Source organism: Theileria equi (genome assembly GCF_000342415.1).
Source record: "Theileria equi strain WA chromosome 4 map unlocalized gcontig_1105316255033, whole genome shotgun sequence".
NCBI classification, from domain to species: Eukaryota; Apicomplexa; class Aconoidasida; order Piroplasmida; family Theileriidae; genus Theileria; species Theileria equi.
In genome coordinates this window covers 348,938-375,592 of record NW_004668228.1, presented here as the reverse complement: position 1 = coordinate 375,592, position 26,655 = coordinate 348,938, and the positions used below count along the sequence as shown (strand labels likewise).

Below are 26,655 nucleotides of genomic sequence, written 5' to 3'. Positions count from 1 at the left end.
AAGAGAGTAGTCCAGAGGGAGTGTCTCTACCTCCCACCAAGGGTAGGGAGAACATACTGCATTATATCCATAGGGAGTAAGGAGTCACTATTTAGATTGAGATGGAGTAGGAGGTGATCCAGATTTACACATCAATGGGAATCAGGAGTATCTCTAGGAGATCTTTAAATATCAGACGTGGAAATACGTCGAGGAAGAAGCTTTTCCAGAGGTAGTATCCTGCTCCACCTGTACAAAAACTGAAGCAGCTCCAAAGATTTTCCCTAAAAGATCTTAAGAAGAGCCTTGATTAGAAGTGACCGGGTCTTTAAAAACTATAGCTTGAATCTGACCTTAAAGTCTTTCAGGACAAAAAGAATGAGTATCAGTTTGAGGGACCATAGAGAAGGAAAGAGTATGACCATAGAAAGGAAGAGGTTCTCTACAGGTGCTGAGCGGTTTCTCCAGAAGCAGCAAGTGATTAGCGCCAGTATGAACAGAAGTAGTATAAGTAGAGTCAGAGGAAGCAAGAACTTGTTCTTTAGATCCAACTGTTTCAGGTTCTTTATCTTTAGCATAAAGTCTTTAGGGTCCTCTAGCATTACAACTGTTATCACATTCAGTAGAAGAGTCAGAAGTAGATTCTTTAGCTTCACTAGCACCCACAACAGCCAATTCATCCTTTAGTTCTTCCTCAGACTCCTACTACTTGTCATCCTTCCATAGTTTTCTTCATACTATCTTCCAATCACCTTTCCCTAGTCTCCCATATTAACGATCCATTAATGTCTCAACTGGTGTGAGCAGAATTGTCAGTATGGATGAATGAATGATCAGTGTACAAGAATAACTATAGCTACAGATACACTGCACAGATCTCCGCAACACCCATCCTGTATACACAGACCCCTTGATGACCACACATCCGATAATTGTATCAATTCACTCACCAATCAGCGTAGAACTTGACGAGTACGTGTTCGTGCTTTGCAACGAAATCATGTAGTGTGGAATCCGTGAGTACCACAACCTTCTCTTCGCCATCGGCCACTACAGCGCTAGTGAATAGCGCCGCGAGGTAGAATAAAAACTTGATGTTCTTCATCATTCTTTGTGGAATAGTTGGAATTCTCGAGGCGCCAATTCTTCAGGCATCCACATTTGTGATATCAAAGCTATTCCTAAATTCTGCAGCTTCAACTCTCTATTCTGGCTACCCATTTGGATCGATCTCCATGGGACTGTTCCAGATAATCGCTGAGCACATTATAGGTACCAGCAGCATTCCTCAGATGAGATTGTGCGCGACCCTGTGCTATGGAGTCAGAGTAGTCGTCGGAATTTTCACAGCCTTCTGGGTCACCTATCTCCACATGAGGTATGACGAGCGTGTCAAAAAGATTGAAGAGGAGGAGGCAAAGAAGAAGCAGGAGAATACTAACGGTGCTGATGCCAGCACTAACAGCAGTGAACCAACAAAGGTAAGATTGCTAGGCAAGGTCATAGTGGTTGTGCCGTATTATTCACCTCGTCTTGTTATACAGACCGTTGGAACTGTTCTGAGGGTGTTCTTTCATCCCTGTCTCATACCGTTCCTCATAGATTTGTCTAACAGAGAGAAGCTTGTCATCTCGCTGTCTTTCATGTTCTGTGACTTTATAGGCGTAAATTATGCCGGAAACTTTGATGAAACTATTGACCCATCTGAAAAGACTCCTTCTCAGTCTCATTTTTTATTTTTAATCACAAGGGATTTGACTCTTCATCTTATATGGATATCAACTATTTCTCTTGCTACATTTATCGTCTGGAACATTTGGACTTGCAAATTTGAATTCACCAACTCTTCATTTTTCCTCCTCCTCTTGGCATCCATAAATGGCTTTATCGGAGGAATCTTTACTGGAAGAGGACTAAATGGTTGTTTCCCTATTCTCGAATATTATAATGGACAGGGAATTATAGGAGATGATATCATAAAACTTGACAATATCATTAACGATATCGCACTTTCTTTCGATTACATCATGTGTTTCTTAATGTCTCTATTCTCCAACATTACTGAAAGATTCATACTCAATCACAAAAATTCCAGAGAGTATATTCTCAGCAACAACAAGGGCGATTTATCAATCGAAACTGTAAATGCTCTACTAATGCAGTTCAAATCCTAGTATAAACACACTCGAAAGCCTACTACAAAATGGTAGAATAGGTCATTTAATTTGTCATAAATGTTAAATTTTATCACGGCAAAGCTGTGCGATCTCAACGTCTAAAGGACTACATACATTCTTAAGATTCCCATGATATCTGCATGCATGACGTTCTAGTTGCCTGGGATCCTTGCTTCCCAAGTTTAGACACCACTGCTCAATGCTTGACATCCTGCTTTAGTATCAAAAATGCATACTATACAGCCCAAAATAGAGTTTAACATATCTACGATTGCCATACTCCCAAATCTAGAAAGGAATGGAACAATGGGCACTACAAAGCACTTTTATCCTAAACTTGGCAATGTTCCAATTGGAGTAAAGGATGGTGGTAAAAGGCTATGGAATGGTGGAAACGGTGACTATTGTCTTTCTTGCCTTGTTTATAAGAAAGAGAATGTAGAACTACTGGAAATGGCAGTTGTAGAGAGAAATTTGAAGGCAAAGAAATACTTTGAGAGGAATGTTGGTGGTGAATGGATCTCCGTCGAAAAGGACAATTTCTTCAAGAAACTCAATGGAATGAAAAGGTTTGGATTAGCATTTCTTGATCCTTCTACCGCTTCATCTAAGACTTATAAAGACTCTAATTAGTGATTCCTCATTGATACTCTAGGATGTTATGGTGATAAAGGTCATAATCTCCTAACCTAGTTTACATCCTTCTACTCCATCTAAATAATAACTCCTTGTGACTACTCCCTCTTGACACAATGCAGTACCGCAATTATATATTTTGTTCATGCTCCATTGGAGTGTGTATTTAATTAATGGTAGTCCCTCTTACATGCATGGGTAGAGTGAATGAGTAATACGTGTTTGTAGTCCATCATTCTTCTTCCAGGAACACTGCACATTATTCCTTGGACTCAAGGAGAGTGAGAAGCTAGAGTTCCAAAATCCATGTAGGACATATGCCCAGGGAAGTTTAATTAGTAGTATAGTCAGAATTAAGCTACCATAATGTGTATGAAAGATAACTTTATAGAAATTACAAGACATGTACTTGTTACTTAAAATGTTAGTACCATTTATTTCCCTTATAATTCATCAGATTTTAGGGCAATTCCCCTTGTTGCACTGGTCATTTTAGGTGTGTTATGTAACCAGTCATGAAATTGTAACACAAGACGTGATCCGGCGTGAGCAACAGTTAAATAGTGGCATGTTCCTTCTATTTCAATGAGCCTTGTGACTTTGCTATCGCTAAAGTAGTTTTTAATCATGTCCCTGGGACCCTTTATATTACACATGAAATCATCGTTTGCATGGAATAACAAAGTGGGCAGGTCCTTTGGATAATAGCGCATATGTTCTTCCTTGTGAATATCTTCGGCAGCATCAAATAGGGTTGTATGTGTCTTCATAACAGTCCAGCTAGAGTGGAAAAACGGGTCATTGTATCTGGCAAACATATCAAATGATTCTCCATTATCCAAGAGTTGCTCATAACGAGTAGTTTCATAAGGTACAAGTAAGGTCAATAGCTTGGACATTTTCCTAAATAATCTCTTTACAGGGGTGTTTAAATGGTGATCCAAATTAAGCATTGCAGACGTACAAATTAGGCCGTCTATAAGCCTCGCTCCCCCTTCTGCATGCTTGTGGAACTCCTGAATGGCCCTAATTGAAATATTTGCACCCATGGAATGGCCAATTAGGAAAACCTTTCTATCCGTAGGAATGTTCTTGTATACTGCCCCTTCATTCCACTCTTCATCGGGATCCCCAAATTTACCCCTTTTCACTATACTGACAAACTGCAGAGTGTCGTAAATGTAGTCTTTAAAATTGTTCACATAACATCTTAAATCGCTAATGGCCTCAGATAGACCCTGAGACTGGTGGTCAAATCCGTAGACATTATAGCCAAGTTTATTTAAAACTTGTGAAAAGCCTCCATTATACTTGAATTTATGAGCCATTTCAAAAGCATTAAAATCGTCTTCACTTGCATGTTCAAACAAGTGCTTATATCTATTAGCAACAGAAGGATTCTTTTGCAACTCCGAATCCTCATCAACAAATAGTTTATATACATTTGGTGCAGATGGATATCCAAACTGCTTAAAATTCCACAGGTAGTTATACCTACCAAAGTCGGCTTTAAAATATCCACGGAAGCCGTGAACCAGAATGATATCTCCCTTTGGATTATCAACGGTCGAAGCATATGTTGTGAGTCTATGGCCTTGTTTATTCTTAAAGCCACTGCTTACCAACTTGTGAGTGCCACCTCTATGTGTAAATGCGGGATTGTCTCCATCCGTTAGAAAAGTGAAATACGTATCATTATCCACAAACCTCCAAGAATTCCCGTCTTTTATATAGTGAAGGATCGTTCTGTCGTCATGCTCATCTACAATGAACAGATAGCATGTTACGGGTAGCACGTCTTGAACAATTGCGGATACGTATATACACTGTTCTCCATCCAAAGGCTCCCATATGAGATCTTCGCCGTCTACAACCTTGTCAATTCTGAAGCCTGGAAGAGGTCTGTAGAGAGCTTCATATCCACGGAGGATGTAGGCATGATCACGGAATTTACCCTTGTCAACGTTTCTGATATCAAGGGTAGCTTTATCGTTTAACTTTGCCAAGTTGAAACCGGCCTTGTCCAACTCCTTTAGGTATATCTCCTTCTTTATAGGCTCCCATGAACTATTTGCCTTGTGGAAGAACATCTTCCTTGTAACATCGGGGTTTCTAACTATCAGATACGCCAGTTTCGGCTCATCTTTTGGATACAGGGAGGCGTAGGTACATTCTTCGTCTTCCAATTTAGCCTTCCAAATGGTTTTAATCCAGCCGTCTCCAACCCTTTTAATGCGATAGCCGACGTTTGGAGCGTACACAAGAAAGGGTAAACTGGGAGAGTTTGTCGCATATAGCCTTATAGACGTTTCCTTTTGATTAATGTCGACTTCCACAGAGTCAAAGAGGGCTTCCTTTACTATTAACGCGTGGAATCTCTTGTAAAACTCTTCTTCCGTGACAGACACCCATTCCGACCCTACCCTTTCTAGGTACAGACAGCTTTTCGCGTGCTCATCATCGCTCGTATACACAACCACAGATCTTGGAATGCCATTCTTCCCGAAAACTACAACCACGTGCTCACAGGAATGACCTCTGGCAGAGATCCAGAGAGGTGTCTCCTTATCCACCACTGTTGAGATCTGGTAGCCATCTTTGGCTGTATATATGCCAGTGCACAACTCATATACCCATCTTTTGAGGGTTTTTATGGAACAAGAGTCCACGTGTGCGATGTCCAGAGTCACCTTCTCCGCAGACCTGGTGTTCTCGCAGAGACCGGCCGCGAATACGTGGAGAACGAACAAAATTGCGATAAAATTCATGGTGGCGGCACATGACTATGTGTATGTCATCTGGTTTCAGCCTCTTCCTTTCCTTCTGGGGTCCGAGGAGAGCCTTTTCTAAAAATGAGCTCCTTACTGGCTGTTTTCGCGAAGATTCCACAGTTTTTAGGTGCCACCTTATATCAATGCATTTATTGCGTGCAGTCTCTTGGTCAAATACTCACTGGTTGATGATATCGTGTTTTTTACACCTACGAGTGATTCCAGGGGCATACGGTTCCTCTCTAGGCTCTTACTACCAAAGCTAAGATTCTTGAATACTTTCTGAGACAAGTATATCGTGGACAGTGCACTAGTTTGATGTGCAACTCTTCTACTTTTTGTAAACAAGTTTAAACTATCGAGGAATAGCCACAGGGGTCTGAACTAACACATTCAATGGATTGTATGGATGTACATGAACTGTAATGAACCCAGTTGTTTGGTCTCTAGGTCACTGTGTACGGAAATCTCTTGGCCTCAATCTGCACATAAAGTTCCGAAGCTTAATCTCAAATCACAGTCATTTCCGGCTCTATACATTCCCATTACAGCGTTACTCTTGTGATTATCTTTCTTCTCCTGGTAAAGAATCTTGTATTCGGGCAAATGCGCTTCTTCTTGTGTCCGGGGTATCTTTACTCTTTAAACTTCCGCACTCTATTTTCACAAATTTTGACAATTTCCAAAACGTACATTAGCATTTGACTGTTATTCGGACTCCGCTAGCCACAATTCTGCCTAGTATGCATCTGATATTGCCTCGTATATCCAAACTTGTGTATTCACAAGGACCGCAGTTCTACCCTTTAAATGATTCCTCTCTTTACACTTCAAGAAGCCATATACTGTGGACCACTACACTTTATATCGACTGTTTACTCTACACATTGCATGCATAGATTAGGAAACAGTGTGCATACTCTAGACCTTTACGGAACCAAGGAAGATGGATAAGCCAGTCCCACCTCAAGTATATACCTACAAGCACATTAAAAAGAATAAAATGTTAAAACAGGTTGCATAACGCCTAAACAGGCCAGAATAAGAAATGTAGACCCCATTTGAGAGAATGAGGAAGAACTTGCCGAACGTACAAATTGAAATGTCGAGTGTTTTCAATTCCCAAACGAGGGAACTGTAGTTGCGAAATCCCGCAACGTTGTTTCAGAGAGACTCAGTGCAAAACTGGCACTTTGTTTTATTCTCCAGTCCGTGAAATGCTAAAATTCAGTTTCCATGGCAACATGCCTATTAAAATTAAAAATGGGAATATCCCAGGGTACTTCAATTTACAACTCCAAGGTCTTTGAGTTCCTGTAGTGTCTTTTCGTATAGACCACAGAAGACGTGGCTATAACGCATGAGAAATTCTGGAGGAAGAACTGGCGTTTGTTTTGATGTTCCTAGGAGTATTATACCTGCAAAAGACCAGAATACCCCCAGACCAAGTGTATGGATCCTCAGAGAGGCCAGGAACTCATCAACAAGTTTGTCAGTCAGCATGACGTTCCTTTCAAGCGCCTCTGAGAGATAGACACTCACAAAGAACCTCTTCATTTCGAGTGGCAGATCTAGCGTCGTATACTCCATGAACTTCTTGGGGTCATTTGGGTCGAAGAAGATGTGTACCTGGTTAAAAATCTGTGAAACATCAAAGCCGACATAGTTGAACCCGGAGTAGTCGTAGTCAATCAAACGGATTCCGGAAGTCGTCTCCAGTATATTTTTGCAGTAGAGATCATTGTGGCAGAACCTAACGTTATTCGTAAATGCCGGTGACTCCTTAAAGTGCTTTTCAAGAATAGCACGCATGTCGCCGAAATACCCAATGAGCTTTTCAATGTCTATATAGTTGTCATACTCCTTGACGACCTCTCTGGCACGTGGAATCCAAGCTTCAATATTCTTGAAGAGTCTGGGTGTCCTATCCCAGTTGGGAGAAGCTACACCAGTTGCGAACTTGTGGAACTTGGCGAGTGAAGACGCCAAGGAAACCAACGTAGGAAGGTACATAAAGGAGTCGTTTTCCAGACATGACCCCTCAATGAAGTCTTTAATGAGCGTATCGTCTGATCGGTAGACTACTCTGGCGCCTAGACCGTGTTCTCCGAGCGTTTCAAACACCTGGATTTGTGTATTCCCGTCGTCGATGGTGGAGCCGAGGATTGTAAATTTCTTTACCAGAAGAGTCTTTAGGACGTATGAGCCAGATTCATCCCAGATATCCACCTTGTAGATACGATTGGTTGACGTTTTTTCGTCCAGTAGCTTTACGGTGATTTTGTTCTGCGAAACTTCCTTCCAGAACGAGAGTTTGTCCATGGATAGCTCATGGAAATCCGGGATTTTCCCGGAGCTTTCAGCCTTTTGCGTCTCTTCATGTCCAGAAGAAACGTCCTTTGCCAAAGTCTCTTCTTCCGCCATCGCTCACCGACCCAGAGAATACAGAATGGTAAAATGTGGAGTTGAATAAACTAAAACAATTCTCTGGCACGAATATACCAGGTTTAACATGCGATAACGATCATTCACGCGCGTAACGAGACCTGAGTTCTTCCTCCATGGGGAAGAAGAGGAAAAGGACGGGATTTTTAACCCCCTTAGTCCATAAATTCTCCGGGCACAATGGAGACTTTGGGCTCTTTGTTTTTGACGATATTCATGGGCCAGGGCTCCCCCGAAAGCCTAGAGCCTCCCAAGGGATGCAATCGCACATACTCCTGCCATTTTATGGACTTAACGGTGCAACCGCAAATTCCAGTTTCGTTATCCGCAAGAAAAGGAATAAAGCTGCTGGATTCCACGTAGAAGGTCCAGGATTTTGCGCATACATGGGAGAATACCCTGGGATGTGTATGAGTGGCTCCATCACAGACAAAGCGGCTGAATTAGAGAGATGAGGTTACGCCCTTGGTCTAGCGCGGATGAGAATCGTCTCTACACTTCCAAATCCTGGTCAATGGTGTAGACTGTAGACGTTAGCTGATGCTCTCTGAGGGCAACTATAAGTGTTGGAGCAAGTAGTGGATGCTGTATGTACCCACCGAGTAAATGGGCGATCCAAGGAAGATCAGACAAATGTTTTGAGGTCCTTCCTTTGACTCCTTACGTTACACTGCCAACGCTATAGAATGCATCCGATTAAGCATCTCATAAAGGGCATGTATAGTTACAGAAAGAAGAATGCGCTATACAGAACGCATCCTACAGAAACTACAGGCACAAATTCATAGCCTGCACAGACACTTTTGCGACCTTGGTGCTATGAAATGGATGTAAAGATCTCCCAATTCTGAATCTCAGTGCCTCTTCTCTAGGGAGAATTCTAACAAAATTACGTATGGAAATTTGACGACAAACAATAGAAAGACCATGGCAAATCTACAGTAGACATAAAACAGGAATGCCACGGGCCCTCTATTAAGCGTCTAACATTCTGAAAACAGAGGTTATAGATTCTGCATGCAGAGCATTTTATTTTATATAATTGGGGTCAATAATGCCATTTGAGCCATTATGCTCTGTATTACGTATTCCATAATTGTTTATTAGCCTTTATGAACGTTTTTATACGGAATTTCCCTGGAGATAGGAATGAATTGTTATGAGCCAACGAATGTCAGATTTTAATGTCTCAATATCTCTACAGGATTTAATGGACCAGTCTTTTACTTTGGAAATCCTCTTTGGTTCATTCTTCCATTTTGGAGTGTTCCTACTACTCCATTAAAATATTTACAGCAGCTGAATTCCGTTTATTTTGGTATAACTTTAAACGTATCCATAGACTATACTCATGCATTAAACTAATTCTTGGCCCATTAAAACACATTTTACATGGCAAAACTGTGTACAAAAACAAAGAACAATTAAGTATTCTTACAAGATGATATGATAGTCTGCAAGTTTAATTTGGTCGTTAGAATTCTAATTTATTTGAAGAGGCCAAGAAGTATCTGTAAGCACTGCCTGAAAGATATAGCTCAGAGATGTTTATACTTATCTCGCTTTTATATTTGGAAGCATCATACTTTCGGAAAAATTGTTAACAGCAACACCAACGACTCCAAAATGACTTTTTCTTAGACTTCTCTTTAGTATCTCCAGAGTCTCCAGGATTACTTGAGTTGGTACTATTATCTTCCGTTGTGAGATTTCCAGATTCCTGTGAATTTGTAGTAGCATTTTCTGGAGTGCTCTGAGTTTGCTTGTGTTTAGAAAAAGGTCCATTATCACCATAGTGGATTCTATGACCACTCTTTCCATAACATACTTTACAGAAGAAAGCGATTAATAAGAGACTATGGATCCTCATTGTGTGAAATTAAAAGGAAGAGAATGATTTCTTCTAGACAATCTGGGGATAAATAAGACAAGTGAATGAAGGAACATATGGGTCTAGTAGTCTTCTGTCTACCATCCATTTATTATATAAAATATCTCCAATTTCATCTTGTGATTGTTTTGGTATGAGTATTCCATTCCTTCTAGAAAGGCTGTAGCTCCTCTCTTGGACCAATGAAGAACCTTCCACAATATTTACCAGGATGTATAATTGAGCTTTTCCATGACCATCTCTACTAGATAACGTACTTTTAATGAGTACAAGTTTACTGGCCAAAGAAGGGTGAGTTTGGGTTCATTCCTGGAGTCAGTGGATTCTGTCTAATTCTCGAGAATCTCAAACCACTGGAGAATATTCATGTAGAAAGAAGTAGAGACTAGAAAGGAATGAATGAGTACAAAAATAAATGACAACAGAAATTAATGTGTTTTATCATTCTGTATCTTGTGAATTCCGCTGATTTAGTGAACTACTGGAATAATTTCTACAGTAGTTTTGTTTGGGAGCACTTTAATTATTTGAGTGTGTAGTATTGGCTCCACCTTTATTAAAACTCTCTACAAGTCCGGAATTATGATTTTCCGGAGGGTTAGAATGTTAATTTACAGGCTGAGTGAATGGTCTTTCAAGCGATAGAAAGGACCTAACCACTAGTTTGCTTATATTCCATCATGTTTCCTGAGATCTTCTAGTTAAGCTTATGACCACTTGCCGCCAGTATTCTTCCAGCGGTTATTAAAATATACATCATAACGCTTTGAAATGTCTAATATGGCAAATTTATATAACACTGTAGACAACCTACTTGTTACTCTGTTACCAATCAGTAAACCATTCCTCTTTGGGTAAGTCAGAAGTAACCAAAACAAACAAACGGTCATCCTTATGAGTCAACGCAGTCCTCATATTAAAAGTCAACAGTTTAGGAAGACTGGTATAAAGGCCATGACAACCACATTTACACCAATATCCAAAAGAACTCCAAAAGCCACAACATGAAGTAGGCCAAAAAATCCTATCCTTATCAGACAAGTACTGGTCAACACTATGAGCATAACTCTTTATCATTGGAGATGTGGTCAACCAGAATGGTATATAAGAAAGTGACATCAAAGGAGCTATTTTATTAAAGAGAGAATGATCATTCTTTAAACCTTCACGATTTCCTCCTAGACGTATATTTCCACTTCTCTGGGTCATTATACCACCCCTTCCTACTGCCAGGAGAATTTCATTGATAAAACTAACAAAAAGCATAATGAGAAATGCCAACCAAGTGTGACTTCTAATGTAACAACAAGCATTCCGACGTGGGTAGTGAATGTTAAAGATGATTAATAGAAACGATAAAAAGTATGGTATATAGAGAAGCCAGGCAAGGTACCATGGTTTCACAATCCAATCAACGCCGGCAAATGCAGGGCTCTTGGTCTCAGCAAGAAAGAGATTAAAAATGTGAGGAAGTGGTGCCAAAAACATACTGGTGATGTTAAATGTACCACTATGCTTAGCAGATACCAAAGTCTTGGGAACCAAATGAGGATAAATTGAACCCATAGCACCAACTGCTAAACCATGCATAAAGAGTGGCATGAAGGTACCAGATAAACGCCAGTATAGAGGGTTCCACCATGAGCCACCATCGTGATTACCTAATACTTTCCAGTAGTCATAATTAGCATGATCAGATTGGAGTTTAGCACCATTGACGCTAGAGTAATTATTGTTGGTAAGTGGATTGTCTTTAAGTAGATTAAGCAGGGTATTCAGTTCGGTATTTACCTTTTTACAGCTTTCTCCCTCTTTATAAACATACCGGTACCAGCATTTATCCTTCCCCTTGCAGTAGTAGGAGTAGGTATCTTCATTCTTCGACTTAGAAGAATCATACTTGGACTTTTTAATGCAAATTAGGAGGGGATCTTTAATAGGGTTACCACCCTCATAGTATACCGCTACTTCATCCACTAAATCACTAATGCATGGTTTGAGGTCTAAATAGTCGTTAATATGTTTCAGAGAATCTATGCAAGATTTATAACCTGAGTCTAGTCTATGAACAAACTTAGTGTATTTACTACATATTTGCGGTTCCATCTTTCCCTCAACAGATATTAGGGTCTTTACGTTATCCTTGTATCCATTATTTGTGCATATATAAGGATATCTGTTTCCTATGTCAAGAGTAAGGCTATGAGGGGAACTGGATGATGTCTCCTTAGGCTTGTTACCATCCTGAATTGTCTCACTGTATTGGTTACCACTATTAAGACCTCTAAGACCATTACCATATAGTTTACCATCGCCAACTTGGATAAGGATTAGTAAATTCTTAAGACACTCATCGGATACATACCTTCCGTCATTAAGCTTAGTGCCAGTCACTTGGCCATACTCATTCTGACAGTAGTAGTGTCTACTACCATCGTCTGTGACTATCACAAGGAGGTCAACCCTACTTCCATCAGCAATCTTGCAGTAAACATGCATATGATCAACTTTCGTATTCCTAAATGTGTCATCCGTCGTATACAATGGGTAAGGTTGACCTTTTTTGTCTCTAAGAGTCTCATCTAGCTTACAACTTACACTAGGTTGATGGGTGTAACAAGTATATTGTTCTCTCAGAGCTGAAGGTACAAGGGTCTTATCTTCGGTAACTGTCACAATAATGTCTGTCTTGTTAGATCCTTCAGATTGACAGACATAATTGGTAGTGTTGCTTATATTAAGTACTATCTCATCAGCATAAGAAGTTGTATTATTAGCAGTAGCACCTTGTTGAGAAGCTTGATTGAGTAGCTTACTTTGGAATTCTCCACTGTCTTTAATTTTATTACCGCCACCATTACCATCATTAATTTCCTTGAGTATCTCTTGGAGCTTGCCGTTCTCTAACTTATTAGCACTCGACAGCTTGCCAACACACCACCCACTGTTACTCCTGGGACAATAATAGTATACCGAGCCATCCTCCATCAGAAGCTTAACTAGGACCCACTCCCTCTTGGCAGTGGACCGGTAGACCTCTACACATGTACAAAACTCATGCTCTGGAAAAGAGACATTTTTAATCCCATTTTTAGAACATCCTTTACATATCTCCTTAACAATGATTTTCCTCCCCTTAAAGTGTCCAGAAATATCCGGTGTATGACGATAGCATGTGTATCCCTGAGGTGGACCTTTACTGCTACCAACGAGCATACAAACACGATTGGGTCCACTAGTAGTACAGTCGTATGAATCTGTTTTATCAAACTCTATCTTGATTTCTACAACATCTGGAATTGGCTGAGAGTTATACAGTCCAGGAAAGTAGGCTATTGTCCATAGTGTCATCACCATAAATGAGTTGACAAGTCCCAACCATATCTGATTCTTGACCACAAGATACGCTGGATAAGCCAGACCTTTCTTACGAGCCCACAAATGAATGAGCATCTGGTAGAAGAAGATGAGAACGGGTGACATAGGAAGGGTCATGAGATACCAAAGTGCCCTGTCCACGTCTATAAATCCAATACCTGCACCTATGATACAGGTAAAAAAGTGTTGAAATAGTATGGAATAGTAGAACCACTGAATGTGCCCTTTCTCTCCACCTCTGGTAAACGCAAAGAAGATTTGAACGTAGCCAAGGAAAATGATCCATTGGATAGCAACAGTGAGATAACCTCTAAAGTCTTCTTCCTTCTCTCTGGATATCTTACTAAAAAAGTCTGGATAGAGTCCAAGGCATACCGCAAATCCTGCTATGAGAACAGTTGCTATGATCTCTATGAAGATGAATGATGTAACCATCCTAGAGACATACTCACTGGAACAACGCCTCTCTAGAAGGAACCTGTCCAGTAGGTAGTCAGAGTTAGTAGCTGCTAGTAACATTGGTTGAAGATGTCCCAGTCCAGCAAAAAAGAAGGCCGCTTTCTTGAGCCGATCCTTCTGCTGAATAGAGACAACCATTCTAGGCCGTGATGTACTGCATTATTATTTGCTACAATGAAAAAAGTTCTCTGCATTGAATTTGTGTGTTCCAATCACTGCCATTTTCGTATTCCTTGCACCCTTTGAGGGTTATAGACAGGGCAGAGTGAGTAGGCGCCGTTATTGGAGCGTAATTATAAACTATATACAGGTACCTGGGTAGGATTTAAAACTTAAATTCCTTCTTCTTTTTCTTAGGCTTTGGAACCGATGCGTCGCCGGATACTTCAATTCCAGCGGCCTCATGTGCCTTTTTGGCTTTACTCTCATGGTACTTTAGTTGTCTCATAATATCGTCGGTCGTAGCCGTACCATCAGCTTCTGCATATTTAATGTCTAAATGAGCATTGTCTTACCATCCGCAGTTAGAGAAGGCGTGGCGATTCCGCCAAACGGCGTAGCAGTTCCTCCCCCACCAAGTGGAACCGCAACTGGTGGCGGCATTTGATAAGTAACTTGCGATCCGAATAGCGTTCCCGGGACATTTGTTGCGACTTTTGGTTGCAATACAGTGTACGCCTTCCTGGGTGCCGCCGGTGTCTTTATATCCAACGGAGTGTCTAGACCTCCATCGATCATTGGAGTCTTCATTCCAACTGGTATCGGGGTATCAGCTACTGGTGCGATTACAGACTGTGTTCCGTCTGGTTCCTTGCGTTCCTTCTCTTCCTCTTCTTCATCGCTCGATTCCTCCGGTTCCGACTCTTCAAACATCTTTGGAACTTCTCCCCAGTAGTCCTTGTTGATGTGGTTATCCGCGTAATACGCAGCATCAATGTATCCGAACAGGGGATTTCCGTGGCTGTCCACTGGGAGCTGCCCCCAACCACCCGCATGGTAACCAAAAGAGGCGCTCTCTGGTAGTGGAGCATTTACGCCAGGAATTCGAAGGTTTGGGTAGCTTGGAGGCGGCCCGAATCTCTGCATGTTGATCAGCCACGGAGGAGGGGCATTTTCTCCAACACCCAATGCATGCTTGAGTTTAGCAGAAAGCTGACCAGGTTTGTATCTACGCATTCTCAACACCATTTCCTTTCCTTCAAAGTAAATATCGCCGTACTTTGTCATGGAAGGTTTCGTTGCGTACTTGAAAAATGCGTCGTGAAGAGTCTGCAGCAAGTGTATGGACTGGGAATCGATAAACCTGGTAGTCGATATCCATGCGATGTGCCTTTGGCCTAACTTTTTCCCTTTGCTTTTGCTTTAGGGTCTTTTCAGACTCCTTAATCTGAAGCGCACTTCTAATCTCTGAGATCTTTGTGGCTTCAATATACGGGGGAAGCTTATACGCTGGTTTTTCAATACCACGCCTTCCTTGCATGTAGCGTGTCTTTTCACTCCAGTGCGCAGGCACGGGAATTGTGTTGCGGAGTCCCTTTAGATGGACGAGGAATTTAGGATCAGATGCCGTTGTATCCCAAATTTCTACAACCTCTGGCTTGTCAGCCGCCTGTATTTCTGTAAGCGAGGTGTAAATGAGATACCTGTTTGAGCTGGGCCAAGGTGGGACGGTTCATGAGTTTAAAGAGCTTCTTGGCGCTCATGGTCTTGTGAGCTTCATCTTCCTCGGAGTCAGAGTCGTCAAAGGCCTCTTCCACAGTCTCTTCTACGACCTTTTGCGGCTCAATGTCCAGAGCGTGGTTCTCTAGTTGGTCAAACTTTTCAAAAACTTCATTAAATGCGCCAAAATCACCCTCTGCAAAGCGTGTCATTGTGGAATAAGCAGTACCTGGCGCTACATATTCGATTTCTACACCTTGAGAGTCCTTTAGGTGGCTCTCAAAGTCCTTGAAATGCTCCTTCAGGGCCTCCTTTAGCACCTGCGCGTTTGTTTTCGCAGGTTCCGCCTGTACTTGGCTCTTTTTATTCTTGCGCTTCTAAAATGGAGATGTAGAGCGAGTTTAACCGAGAAAACTAACGATTTTTTTCAAGAGATTCTTTGCTGCCGTAGGATTCGTCTTACGGACCAGCTTTACGGTACTTAAATCGATTTTATTCGCCATTTTGCATGGCTCTACGGATATACTCGAATTATCCGTGTATCTTGGGTCTTGTAAAATACATGTAAAATGACGAGTGGAGTTGCGTTACTTTTGCTCCACACGAAAATCAACTGCACTTTAAACATAACATCCGTTTGTTCTCTTTGCTCAATTTCGAGGTTATCAAAGATTCATTTCGATATCAAGTTATTGATTTCCTCGAGTCCTGCGTTTTGGATCTGGAAGTCCTGGTAGAAGGAGTCCACCTGGTTCTGTTCCCTCTGCTCCAGGGAGTTTAGCAGGCGAGTTACGTCTTCCTCGTCTGTGTTGGCTGAGTACAACGCGTCTCAAACATACCCTCGTTGAGCTTGATGGCGTCGAGTAGTCCCTGAAGGAAGAATGTGTGTTGGCTACTAGGGGAGTTTTAAAGCCAAACTCCCGCACTCCTCACCTTGTTTGAGTCCTCCAGTCCAATGTCGAGAGCCCTGGGAGTCACGGGGGGGTGAAACATGAACGATAGAAGCTCCGGAATGCTCTTCTCAGCGGCCTATGCGTGAATTGTTGTTTGCATCAAATTCATTTCTTGCGCTTCCTATGGGTAGTAGAGACTAGAGAAGCGAATGTATAATATGTAAAGCTATGGAGAGCGTGATTCCTACTTGACTAAATCGCGGCTGTGGTTGCAGGCCCAAATGATCGTTCCCGCGCCTTGTTTTGCGATGGTTTGAGGTACAGTAAATACTTTTAGTGTAATAGAGCAACAATGCAACGAGTTGGACCGAGAATCGCATTTTACGTTAAATGTGTATAGTGAGTGTGTGACGTCGTTATGAGGTCCCGAAAGAACGAGCTCTAACGCTCACGTGTAGTTTGACGGTGACATTTACTGCGGATTTAGCCGATAGTTTCTCAAGTGTGTGTCTAAATCACCGGCGAAAGACGCTGGATAACACCTCGATCGGCTAGACAAGGAATATGGCCACCAAAAGAGCACATTTACTTTACCAATAAACTCTTTTAAATTATGCCAATTTGTCTAGCTCCAAATATCCGTAAATCTGCCTGTCTAGCGTGACCGTGTCTAGGGATCGGTTCGTTCTTGTCTTCCTGGCTATCTATAGTACAATTCGCTCCAGCTACATCCATAGATTTATATTATTGTTCCTACGAGTGGAATTTCGGCGGACTTGCGAGGCTAAAAGGTGCTGTCTAGCCCGTGGTGGCTGGGAGCGCAAAAGTGTGATTTACGGACCAAATTTTTGGTGATTTGGGACCTCTCTGATAGATTCTAGTCATGGTAGGTTTGCGGTTATGCTCCATTGGCGATTTGCACTCGGTAGATCCATTTTGTCCTCCCCCAAAGCGACGTGGTCAGCGCGGGTGGCCATGTGTGAATTATGCAAGCAATTGCAGACAGTGAGTTTGGATACGTAGCGTATACGCGTGTCAATGTGCCGGTTTCGGGGCAGTAGGGTAGAGATATGGAGGAGCACATGGTCGAGGCGCTGCAGTGCAAACAGAGACTCATTTTCGGGTACCTGGCAGCAAAACAGACACTCTGGGTAACATTCCTAGCTAAAATCTACGTCTAAAGTATACTATATTGCTGCATAGTTTGTCTAAGTGGAACATTTCTGTAGGAAGCCAAACTAGACAGGGGCGGCAACCTACTCGTGAAGCTCGGATTACAATCGCGTTGGTCTCCCATCCAGTGGACGTGTTTGTGTAGATCAAAGGGGCGTTCCGTGAGCCCGTAAATATTTTATAAACGAGGGTGAATAGACAGTTTATTTTGGGTTGTTGGGTCCTTGGTGGAATCCCGGAGAAAATTCGCCTTTGCATGTTTTGAGTAAAAATAATTCGCTTGTGCTTTAAGAAAGCTCTCTGAATTCTAAAATATCCTCAATGAGTTGGTAAAGAATGACGATTTAGCATTTTTGGGCTGCTTTGGGTGAATGACTCGGTTAGACAAATTTATCAAGAAAGGAACACTGACATTTTAGTTTTATCCTTTGTAAAAGCTGGCAAGGGGTGTTATTAACTTGAAAGACGTGTTTTCTGCAAAACGACTCTGTCTGGGCCACGCAATTTGAAATTTCGGCTTCTAGACAAGGATATTTCAACTCTCTATTGGAGAAGTCTATTGATTTAAAAAGCTTATCAACTGCAAAAATTTGAACACGCAGGAATAGATACGACCAACTATTCGCACGCGTCCAGTGAAATGAATTCACTAATAGCACCTGTGGCTCAGGACACACATACATCTATGGGCGAGATTGACAACTATTTTAAAAGCACATTGGAAGATTCGTTCTACGGAATAGATGACAGCCTAGTATATAACTTTGGCAACTCGTATACAAAGTACGGAACATCGTACACGAGAAATGGTACTTCATACACTAAAAATTTTTACAACACAGATTCTTTGATTTTAGGTGACGGATTCGCGTTTACCACCAATTTTGACCCGTATTCAGTACACTTTGACCACGATTCTATACTCCAAAATGCTTCAATCTACCATAACCCCGGGCTATATGAAACGGCTGAGAACCCAAACTTTTATAGGGATGTCTACCATGACCCAGCTTTCTATGGAGACTATAATAAGACGCAGTTTATAGAACAAGATGTGACAAATGATCCGTATACCCAGTATACCATTCCGGAACTCGGTGGTTTAAAGGGACTGGACGTTATCCCTGTGGATGATCCACACATGCTACCCATTGACGGAGATGACCATACTAGACATGTGGATCCAAATGGATTTATTGATTCTTTACGTACGGAATCTGGTGTGAATAAGGCAGTTAAAGCACAAGTATTGCCCCAAAGTAATGGGAAAGTTGAGTACGTCTCAACTACCATGTCGCCAATGTCAAGTGTTTCCACTCCCATACTTGGTGGACACGTTGCAAGAGGTGGGCATATCGGTAGTGTTATTCCAGTGAATGGAACCATCAATAATGCAGCTCCACTCGCAAGTGGTGTAAAAGTTGTACCAAAAGCAGCAGGCAAACCTGTAGGAAAAACCAGCAAAAGCGCAGCAGTGAAAAGAGTAAGCACCCAAGATCTCGCTCTCTTTAATTCGTTAATGGACGCAACTAATGTAACTCCACTCAGAGGACAAAATGCTATGGCTGGACAAATGAATGAACAATCGTATGCGAACAAAGAAAAGCCCTTGTACGCTGACTTAATGTATAATCAGGATATGGCAGTGCATGGTGCAGGTCCAAATGCACTTAAAAGGAAAAGTCTTAATCATGCAGTTTATGATGGGTTCAATGGCGAGACAGGCCAACAATTTTTCGGAAATGGAACCATGAAATCACCGTATTATAAGATGGATGCTTTTTCAATGGAGGGTTATACGAAATCCCTCGACAGTTTGCTCTCATGTTATTCGCTTGATACACATACTGTATCAACGAATGCCAGCCCAAATAATTCTGAAATGTATGCGTTGGAGCATCCGGCAAATATGCATCCAAATGACAAGATACAGGGTAGGATATCCCTTGAGGGTAGGGATTCCGTATCTTCTTTCTCCTCTAACGCTTCACAGGAAGTACCTCAGTATTCCCGTCTTACGAGAATTACGCGCGAACCGGCGTTTCAGATGGAGCCTTCAGAGGCGACAAAAGCTCATTTCATGGAAATCCTTAGGAACGTTTACGCACAAGAATACGTGGACGGCCCATCTACCTACACGCTTCCACCAGAAGTTTTTCTTAGCAGCTACATTATTGACCTGGGTAAAAAGTATGACGACTCACAGTTGGATGTTGCCCCTCCAGAGGACCATACAGTTTACACCAGGGTTAGCGGGGATAAATTGAAGCTCACAAAGCAGGTCTTGAGCAGCAGGGCCATTGCATCATCTGCCAACTTGAATGACGGGTTAATGCGCTTTAAAAATGATGACACTGGTCTCTGCTATTCCCCTACTATTAGCTGGGATTGGGATGGTGTCCATGAAGTTAGCTGGTGGAACGTGGATAGCAACGGTGATGTCAGAAACTTTAGAACAAAGTTTCCGCCAAAGGCGCCAGGCATAAAGAATGGAGCCTTTGAAGAAGCTAGTGCATTCGCAAAGTTTGTGGAGAATACAGTTCGACCCGGAAACCTCATTAGATGGTACCCGGGATTCAACATTCCTATTGGAACCAACGGAAGGGCCAATTTAAGGAAGGTGCTCCACATGGATAGGATGAAGAATGCAGAGCTTTGTGACCCTGTTTTGGAGGCTAATGGACTTAAAGTTGCGGCAAAGTCTACCTTTGGAGACATGACTATTGTAGAACTCTACAAGGCAGCTTATGTCCTTGGTCTCTGGGATGTTGCAGCTTACAACTGTTTGAAAACATGCAAACGCAGAGGATATGCCTTTGAATGGCTACATGATATTCAGAGGGCAGGCAAGAGAATCACGCTAGATGCCCTCAAGTATCTCAGGGGTGTCCGTGAGTCCATTGAACAGCAAAAGAATGCTAAGAATAACCTCCATGATAAAATTAGAAGGAGGAAGACACCTGACAAGCGCAAGAGAATGTCTGAAGTCTAATTTGTCTATTTTCCCTATACCTGTCTCACTTCCCCTATATTTGCTTCTGTACGCCTCGTTTCCATACACACACTTTATGAAAATGGAGTGTAACGAAGATGAATACATACATTTGGACCTGGATTCCCTCTTTAGAGAGGCGGATGAGCTCGGGGTAATGAAAACACTGCAGATGATGCATCTATGTTCTCACAAGCTCGAATTAGACATCAAGTCGCTTGTAACGAGTGAATTGGACTCTGTGCTTCTATGTGTGACTACTATACTCGAAATATGTTCTCTGATTAAAAACTCCAGGACTAATTTAGACAATGTAGGCGCTTTGATCAAATCTTTTGGGTTTTACGACAAGTTTTCCTCAAGCAAGGCCTTGGACGAGCCTTTGGACGGATCTTGTCTCTGTATTGTCTCCGAGTGGCTCAAGGAGGAAAGTGACGGAATGCGAGAGCTCAAAAGTCTCGACATTGACGCTTTGCTGGCCAAGATACCGGATAATTCCAAGCTTTTGTTGACGTCAATGGCGATGGATGCGCTCCAGACCACAAGCATGAAGAATTACCGCCTCCTCAAGACCAACAAAGTGCTCCAGTCCTACCATCTCCTACACACAAAATCGCCAGCTCTAATAACAATCATAGAGTGCATTGGTCCTGGGCATGTAAAGGGGATCAATGAGTTTGTAAAGGATATAAAGGGCTCTCTCCAGTTTCACATTGACAAGTTGAGGTCACACTGCCTGGCGGTTCTTGACTCGAGTGACGTGAATCTCGTTCTTGAAATACTGTTCACCCTTATTCTATTGTCTGGAAAAGCCGGTTTTGATCTTTCTGGAGGCCAAGATGGTCTCGAAAGCGTACTAGAGAGGAGAAGTAAGCTCTACAAAATCGCAATTCACAACTTACAAGTTGGCTCCTTCAAGAGTTTGGAATCGTTAATGCTACAGTTTGTTGCAAATTACGTCTTTATAGCTGCAGTTGAAGCCATTTACACAAAACATGGTATAAAAGTGGAGCTAGAAGAGCATATGCATGCGGATCTGTTTGCTGTGATTCTAAAGAAGCATTTGGCCTACTACTCGTTGAACGAGCTTGGAACCCTGTACAATAAACTATTAGACTATCCGCTAGATGTAACTATAAGCAGTCCCATCGAGTTTGATGCGGATGCCGCTGTAAAGGAGGGAATTTCAAAATTACATGACTGCATTTTGGAGACATTTAAAATGTGCGCATGTGACAAAATATCAAAATCCATCCTTGCTATTAGCTCGACAATTTGCAAACCTGTGAACATATCTGTAGAATCACTTTACACGAATGACGGTGTGAATAGTAACTATAGTGAATATTTTAGCTGTAATGATTTAATGACAAATGATAGAGATGATACAGAGATGGATTTAGATGTGCTCTTTAGTGATTTATACGCATTTGTGGATCTCAGCAGGAATTTTAGAGATGAATTTACCTCGCTGGTCCACGAGAAATTATCGCAACTTTTAAATGTTATAAGTAAACACATTAGGTCCTTGCAAATCAAGGAACAAAGCGACGAAACATTAATGCTAATGGATGAAGAAACTGACGTTGCAACTTTAGAAATCGCAGGTTATTTATTTGATGGCGTTGTACACAAATTTTTATCAAGCAATAAGCTGGTGGGACTAATTTTATCCCTCGGGAAATTTCCGGAACCCCTATCGTCACAAGTTCATGATATATACGAACACATCGCAACAAATTTACTAGAACCAATTGTTAAACACACGAAAATGATGATCAGTTCTCTGCCTTTGGAGAGTGATGCATCTCAAGATCCTTTGGATGATGAAAAGAAACTGTATGCTGTAATGATAATGTACGCAAGTTTCAATATAAAGTCTATTGTAAGGGCTGAAAATTCGTACAGAGATTCGAAATTCAATAATGCTGTGGATAAGTCTGCACTAGAAATGGCGTTTGGACTCTATAATGGCTTTGAAAGCGTTCCAACACAGCTGCAGGTTAGTTGACTATATTGTGAAATTTGCATTACTAAGTCTAAATGGTAGTTTGGATGGTAGTCATGGTCATCATCCATACTGACCATTCTGCTCACACCAATTGAGACATGAATGGAGTACTACTATGGAGGGATGAGGATTATGGAAGAATTAAAGATACCACAAGGGTGGCCACGTTGACTTGTAGATGGGTAGAAGTGAAGAGTCAGATTGTGTTCGCAGTGGCATATGGACTTATATAAATATAGACATTTTCAATAAATATGGATATGATGTTTGTGGATATTATATTACTCCTAAAGAGGACAAGACTCCAAGAGGATTCAAGACGTATACTCATAAATTCCCTGGAGCGTTTCTATACTTGAATCAAATTAAATACAACAAATCTGAACAAAATGGGTTCGAGAATATCAAGTCTTGTCATACGGATGTTACAGTTTACTACTGGAGCCATGACGAGGATAATCTCTTACCGTTAGCTATCAGAGTGACAAAAACAGGATGGTATTGGGCTCATTATTATTATCATGAATACTACAAGAGAGATAGTATAGATTCTAATAATTGGACAAAACATAAAGACAAGAATTTTTATAGTGGAGCTTCAGATATTAGTAATACCTTTAAAAATGTTGTAGTTCTCAAACTAGATGCGAAGAATAACGAAACCTATGGAGTTAATGGAGAAAAAACTTCTACAATAAACCCAGATGTTAAGATAACTGTTTCTGAACAAAACAATTATAAACCTGGCTATGATAAATACACTCACCATCTTCTCAATAATGAATCAATGAGAGTACTCTCCACTAAGCTTGGTAATAAACATAAATCATTCAAGGAATCCATTCTTGCATCTCAGTATAATAGTGCCTCAGTCTACTATGCAACTGCCGATAGTGGACGTGAGAAGCCCCTTATTCTTCAGCTTGGTAATGGGAATGACTTCTTCAAACTGGATGGTGACAAGTGGATTAAGGACCCTAGTATAAATGCTGGTAACCTTGAGGAAAAACGTAGAAATCTGAGTGGAGCCCATATAATTAATATTTCAGAAACCCAAAACAGATACCAATGTAGTTCTCCTGGTTGTGGTACCCCAATTAATGTAGAAAGTCATCAAGAGGATACTCACAAATACACTAGGAAAAGACATTACATATCTTCCAAATTTTCAGTATCATCCTTCATTGGATCTGGTGGAGAGTCTCAAACAGGTCTTTCTTCTCCAACTAATATAAATGAGGTAAATGTCTTCTTCTATCCTAAGGATGACACTCCTAAGCCGCTACTTATTCACTATCAAGTATCTAATAATCACAAGTGGTACAAAAAAACAAAAGTAGCTAATAATTGGGAGGAAGTGACAGATGAGACTATTAAGCCTACTAGTGCTACTGACCATGATACGATTAAGAAGCTCCTCACTGGGACAAAATCTGCCGCTGTACTATCTCAAGCTGCTGCTAGTTCTGGACTGAGTAGTCGATCTGGACTTCCTCCTGCAGTGAAGAAGGGCCTTGAGATTGGTGGTAGCGTACTAGGAAGTCTAGCCACGGTAGGAACAGTAGGTGGTTTAGTAAAGAAGTTTTGGGGTACCATAGTTACACAACTAATCGCTCGCATGTAAAATATAGTCCATACTCTAAGTAGACAGTACTAGTACCAAGAGACCTCCCCTCTAGACTACGCTCTTATTGGTATACTGGAATGCTAGAATCCATATTACCTTTTAGAGTCTCTCAGTTTAACTATTGACATACAACGCTACCCATTCTGAAGACTCCTCTAAACGGGGACCACCCCTTCTGCCATTTAGACCTAACAACACACTCTTCATTCCATACACACCAATTTTCAGTGCGACTTATCGGTGCTGCTCTTGTGCTACGAGACTCGATTCAGAGGCTCTGGAGTGGAGGCTTCGTATAAAAAGCTCGGGGCGCTCTGTAAGGATCGGGAGGCTTACCGCGGGTTTTACGAGAGCCTAAGGGGCCTGATTAGTTGATTTAGTGGCAGATTCCACATTATCGTAATTTTTAAATGCATAACCTCAAATAGTCATGAAGTCCACGTAACTCACTAAAATGCCAAAGAGGGAGGCTAGAAGGAAGCCGGAGGACTACTGTCAGATGAAGCCTCTGAGGGACTGCCTGGCCCAGAACGAGGGCAGAATCGAGAAATGCATAAAGGAGGTTGAGCTGTTTGAGAAGACCTGCGATTCTAATCGGCCGTACTTTCACACAAAGGAGAGCATTGACGACAGCAAGAGTGGGCTTTACACCGGCAAGCGGCACTTGTGACGACTCTCCTCAAATTCGCACTACAGTTATAGGGCATCCGCGAAAATTCTCCTTACTGCTGAGAAATTTCCATTCATTTGCGGGAATTCCGGACGGGCGCCTTGGAATCTCGCGGCCACCCCTGGGAGCAACGCCGCGGTTTGCGCGTCTACTGCGCTCATAAACTCACACACTAACCATTTAACATGTAGCTAATATTTAGTATTTCATGTCTACGTACACAGTGCGCTGCTCGTAGATCGCCGCTCAGGGTACGCTGTCACCGACTCTCCACTATATTTTGCTTCCACTAACCACGTCACTTTTAATTTTTACCGAGCCTCTGCACTGCGTTTGCGTAGTGTGATTTAAATTTTATCATTGGCTCTGTGGACACACACAGACTTTGGTTTTGGCTGTGTGCCAAGCGCCGTCTCTAAATCTACGCTGTAGTTCGTCCCTCGTACAACATCTGCCCTGACAAGGCAACGCGGAACATAAAGACCGATATCAAGGCTGCAGAGACACCGACATCTCTCGATTGGACAAGCTTGATGGAGCAGGAAAACATGGAAGCCCCTACCGCCATGGAGACCAGATTTGAGGAGCCTCAAGACGTTGAGAAGGAGCCCAAAGTCAACAAGATGCTGACCCTGGGAACCAGAACCCTCTCCATGGGCAAGGATCCTACTTGGGGAATGAGGGGACTCATCAAGTTTATTGGCGTAATGATTGGCCTATCAACCTCCATGAATTTGAATTTTGTCTTTTTATTGGCCCTAATGGCACCGATACTCATCAAGATGGACGCATTCCTGCACATTTTTGTGTTCATCTTCTTTTTCTTTATGCTAATTCCCGTTGTAATTTTGCTCTTTTACACACCAATGATCACATGGTTGACGTCTCTGGGCTTAATTCTTCAAGGATCGACCTATCTCTTGCTCTTGCTAGTAACATACACGGCTTCGGAGTCCACTGGAAAGGCACTCTACTTTGCTGTGGGAGGATTTTTGGGATTTTTTAGTGGATTGACGCTGATTACAAGTAATTGTCTTGTCTCATGCTCCCCTCTTGAGCATCATACTTACATTAACTTTGGAAGCAGTTTGGGAGGATGCTTGCCACTTTTGTTTGTGTTCCTATTCAAGTCTCTGCTCAATGTCAGAAGGATACCAATTGAGACGTACGACGAAATTTTGTTGACTTACGCAACAGTTGCCTCTATTGTGGGAGCATTTTCCATTCTCTCTGGAATACTCTCCATCATATATCTAAGGTTGCAGTACATCAAGGACCACTTTAAAACTCTTGTTGACACATTTAATCCAAAGGTCACGTTCGGAGCTGCACTAGAGGTGGCAAAGAAGCACTGGGCTGTCTCTATTATGGTTGTTTTGAATGTGCTTGTGAGGTACCTTGTTTATCCTTCCATAATACCAAATTTGGTCACCGCCTCTGTGGAGACCAAGCTCTACATGATTGCGATTATGCCTCTGATTGACACTGTAACTAGGCTATCTGTTATTGTAATCAACGCCAGGTTCATGGCTGAACGGGTACGCTCCTTCTTTTGGCTTACAGTTGTGAACATCCTTCCCATTGTATACTTTTTCTTCTCCCCCAAGTACAAGAAGCATACCTTCCTGTTCAACCCTGGGTACAATGTTGGCATTTTGGTCTTTTTCGCGCTGCTAAACACACACGTTGTCATACTCGGACGCAAACTCTTTTTGGAAGGCGAGAAGAAGGAAACTGCCATTGAGGACTGCAAGGCCCAGATATCCGCCTTTGGCGTTATTTCTGCTCTGGAATGCTCCGCAGCTGCCGGAGGAGCGCTTCTTTCCTCAATTATTGTAGGCTACCTCTACTAGCTCTTTAGCGGGCGCCGTCCTAATTCTGGTGTACGTGCACA

At 41.9% G+C, this 26,655-nt stretch overlaps 10 protein-coding genes across 10 annotated transcripts; 6 read left to right on the top strand and 4 right to left on the bottom strand.

The window, feature by feature from the left end:
• Positions 1-1,352: 1,352 nt before the first annotated feature.
• BEWA_013380 (conserved hypothetical protein) lies at positions 1,353-2,153 on the top strand (the record flags this gene model as incomplete). Its single annotated transcript, XM_004832174.1, has 1 exon — positions 1,353-2,153. The coding sequence occupies one exon, from the start codon at positions 1,353-1,355 to the stop codon at positions 2,151-2,153; it is 801 nt and encodes a 266-aa protein (XP_004832231.1).
• A 231-nt stretch (positions 2,154-2,384) lies between these two features.
• Positions 2,385-2,789, top strand: BEWA_013370 (hypothetical protein; the record flags this gene model as incomplete). Its single annotated transcript, XM_004832173.1, has 1 exon — positions 2,385-2,789. One exon carries the CDS (start codon positions 2,385-2,387, stop codon positions 2,787-2,789), a length of 405 nt encoding a protein of 134 aa, XP_004832230.1.
• A 446-nt stretch (positions 2,790-3,235) lies between these two features.
• Positions 3,236-5,560, bottom strand: BEWA_013360 (conserved hypothetical protein; the record flags this gene model as incomplete). Its single annotated transcript, XM_004832172.1, has 1 exon — positions 3,236-5,560. One exon carries the CDS (start codon positions 5,558-5,560, stop codon positions 3,236-3,238), a length of 2,325 nt encoding a protein of 774 aa, XP_004832229.1.
• Positions 5,561-6,847: 1,287 nt separating this feature from the next.
• Positions 6,848-7,987, bottom strand: BEWA_013350 (choline/ethanolamine kinase, putative; the record flags this gene model as incomplete). The annotated part of the gene is made up of 1 exon (XM_004832171.1): positions 6,848-7,987. One exon carries the CDS (start codon positions 7,985-7,987, stop codon positions 6,848-6,850), a length of 1,140 nt encoding a protein of 379 aa, XP_004832228.1.
• Positions 7,988-10,724: 2,737 nt separating this feature from the next.
• Positions 10,725-13,874, bottom strand: BEWA_013340 (hypothetical protein; the record flags this gene model as incomplete). Its single annotated transcript, XM_004832170.1, has 1 exon — positions 10,725-13,874. One exon carries the CDS (start codon positions 13,872-13,874, stop codon positions 10,725-10,727), a length of 3,150 nt encoding a protein of 1,049 aa, XP_004832227.1.
• Positions 13,875-14,061: 187 nt separating this feature from the next.
• Positions 14,062-15,898, bottom strand: BEWA_013330 (conserved hypothetical protein; the record flags this gene model as incomplete). Its single annotated transcript, XM_004832169.1, has 6 exons — positions 14,062-14,216; positions 14,252-15,005; positions 15,040-15,345; positions 15,380-15,591; positions 15,625-15,772; positions 15,815-15,898. The coding sequence occupies 6 exons, from the start codon at positions 15,896-15,898 to the stop codon at positions 14,062-14,064; spliced, it is 1,659 nt and encodes a 552-aa protein (XP_004832226.1).
• Positions 15,899-18,101: 2,203 nt separating this feature from the next.
• Positions 18,102-20,453, top strand: BEWA_013320 (conserved hypothetical protein; the record flags this gene model as incomplete). The annotated part of the gene is made up of 1 exon (XM_004832168.1): positions 18,102-20,453. The coding sequence occupies one exon, from the start codon at positions 18,102-18,104 to the stop codon at positions 20,451-20,453; it is 2,352 nt and encodes a 783-aa protein (XP_004832225.1).
• Positions 20,454-20,535: 82 nt separating this feature from the next.
• Positions 20,536-24,088, top strand: BEWA_013310 (hypothetical protein; the record flags this gene model as incomplete). Its single annotated transcript, XM_004832167.1, has 2 exons — positions 20,536-22,455; positions 22,643-24,088. The coding sequence occupies 2 exons, from the start codon at positions 20,536-20,538 to the stop codon at positions 24,086-24,088; spliced, it is 3,366 nt and encodes a 1,121-aa protein (XP_004832224.1).
• Positions 24,089-24,545: 457 nt separating this feature from the next.
• On the top strand, positions 24,546-24,761 carry BEWA_013300 (conserved hypothetical protein; the record flags this gene model as incomplete). The annotated part of the gene is made up of 1 exon (XM_004832166.1): positions 24,546-24,761. One exon carries the CDS (start codon positions 24,546-24,548, stop codon positions 24,759-24,761), a length of 216 nt encoding a protein of 71 aa, XP_004832223.1.
• A 319-nt stretch (positions 24,762-25,080) lies between these two features.
• BEWA_013290 (hypothetical protein) lies at positions 25,081-26,614 on the top strand (the record flags this gene model as incomplete). The annotated part of the gene is made up of 1 exon (XM_004832165.1): positions 25,081-26,614. Exon 1 carries the CDS (start codon positions 25,295-25,297, stop codon positions 26,612-26,614), a length of 1,320 nt encoding a protein of 439 aa, XP_004832222.1. The 5' UTR covers positions 25,081-25,294.
• Positions 26,615-26,655: the final 41 nt, after the last annotated feature.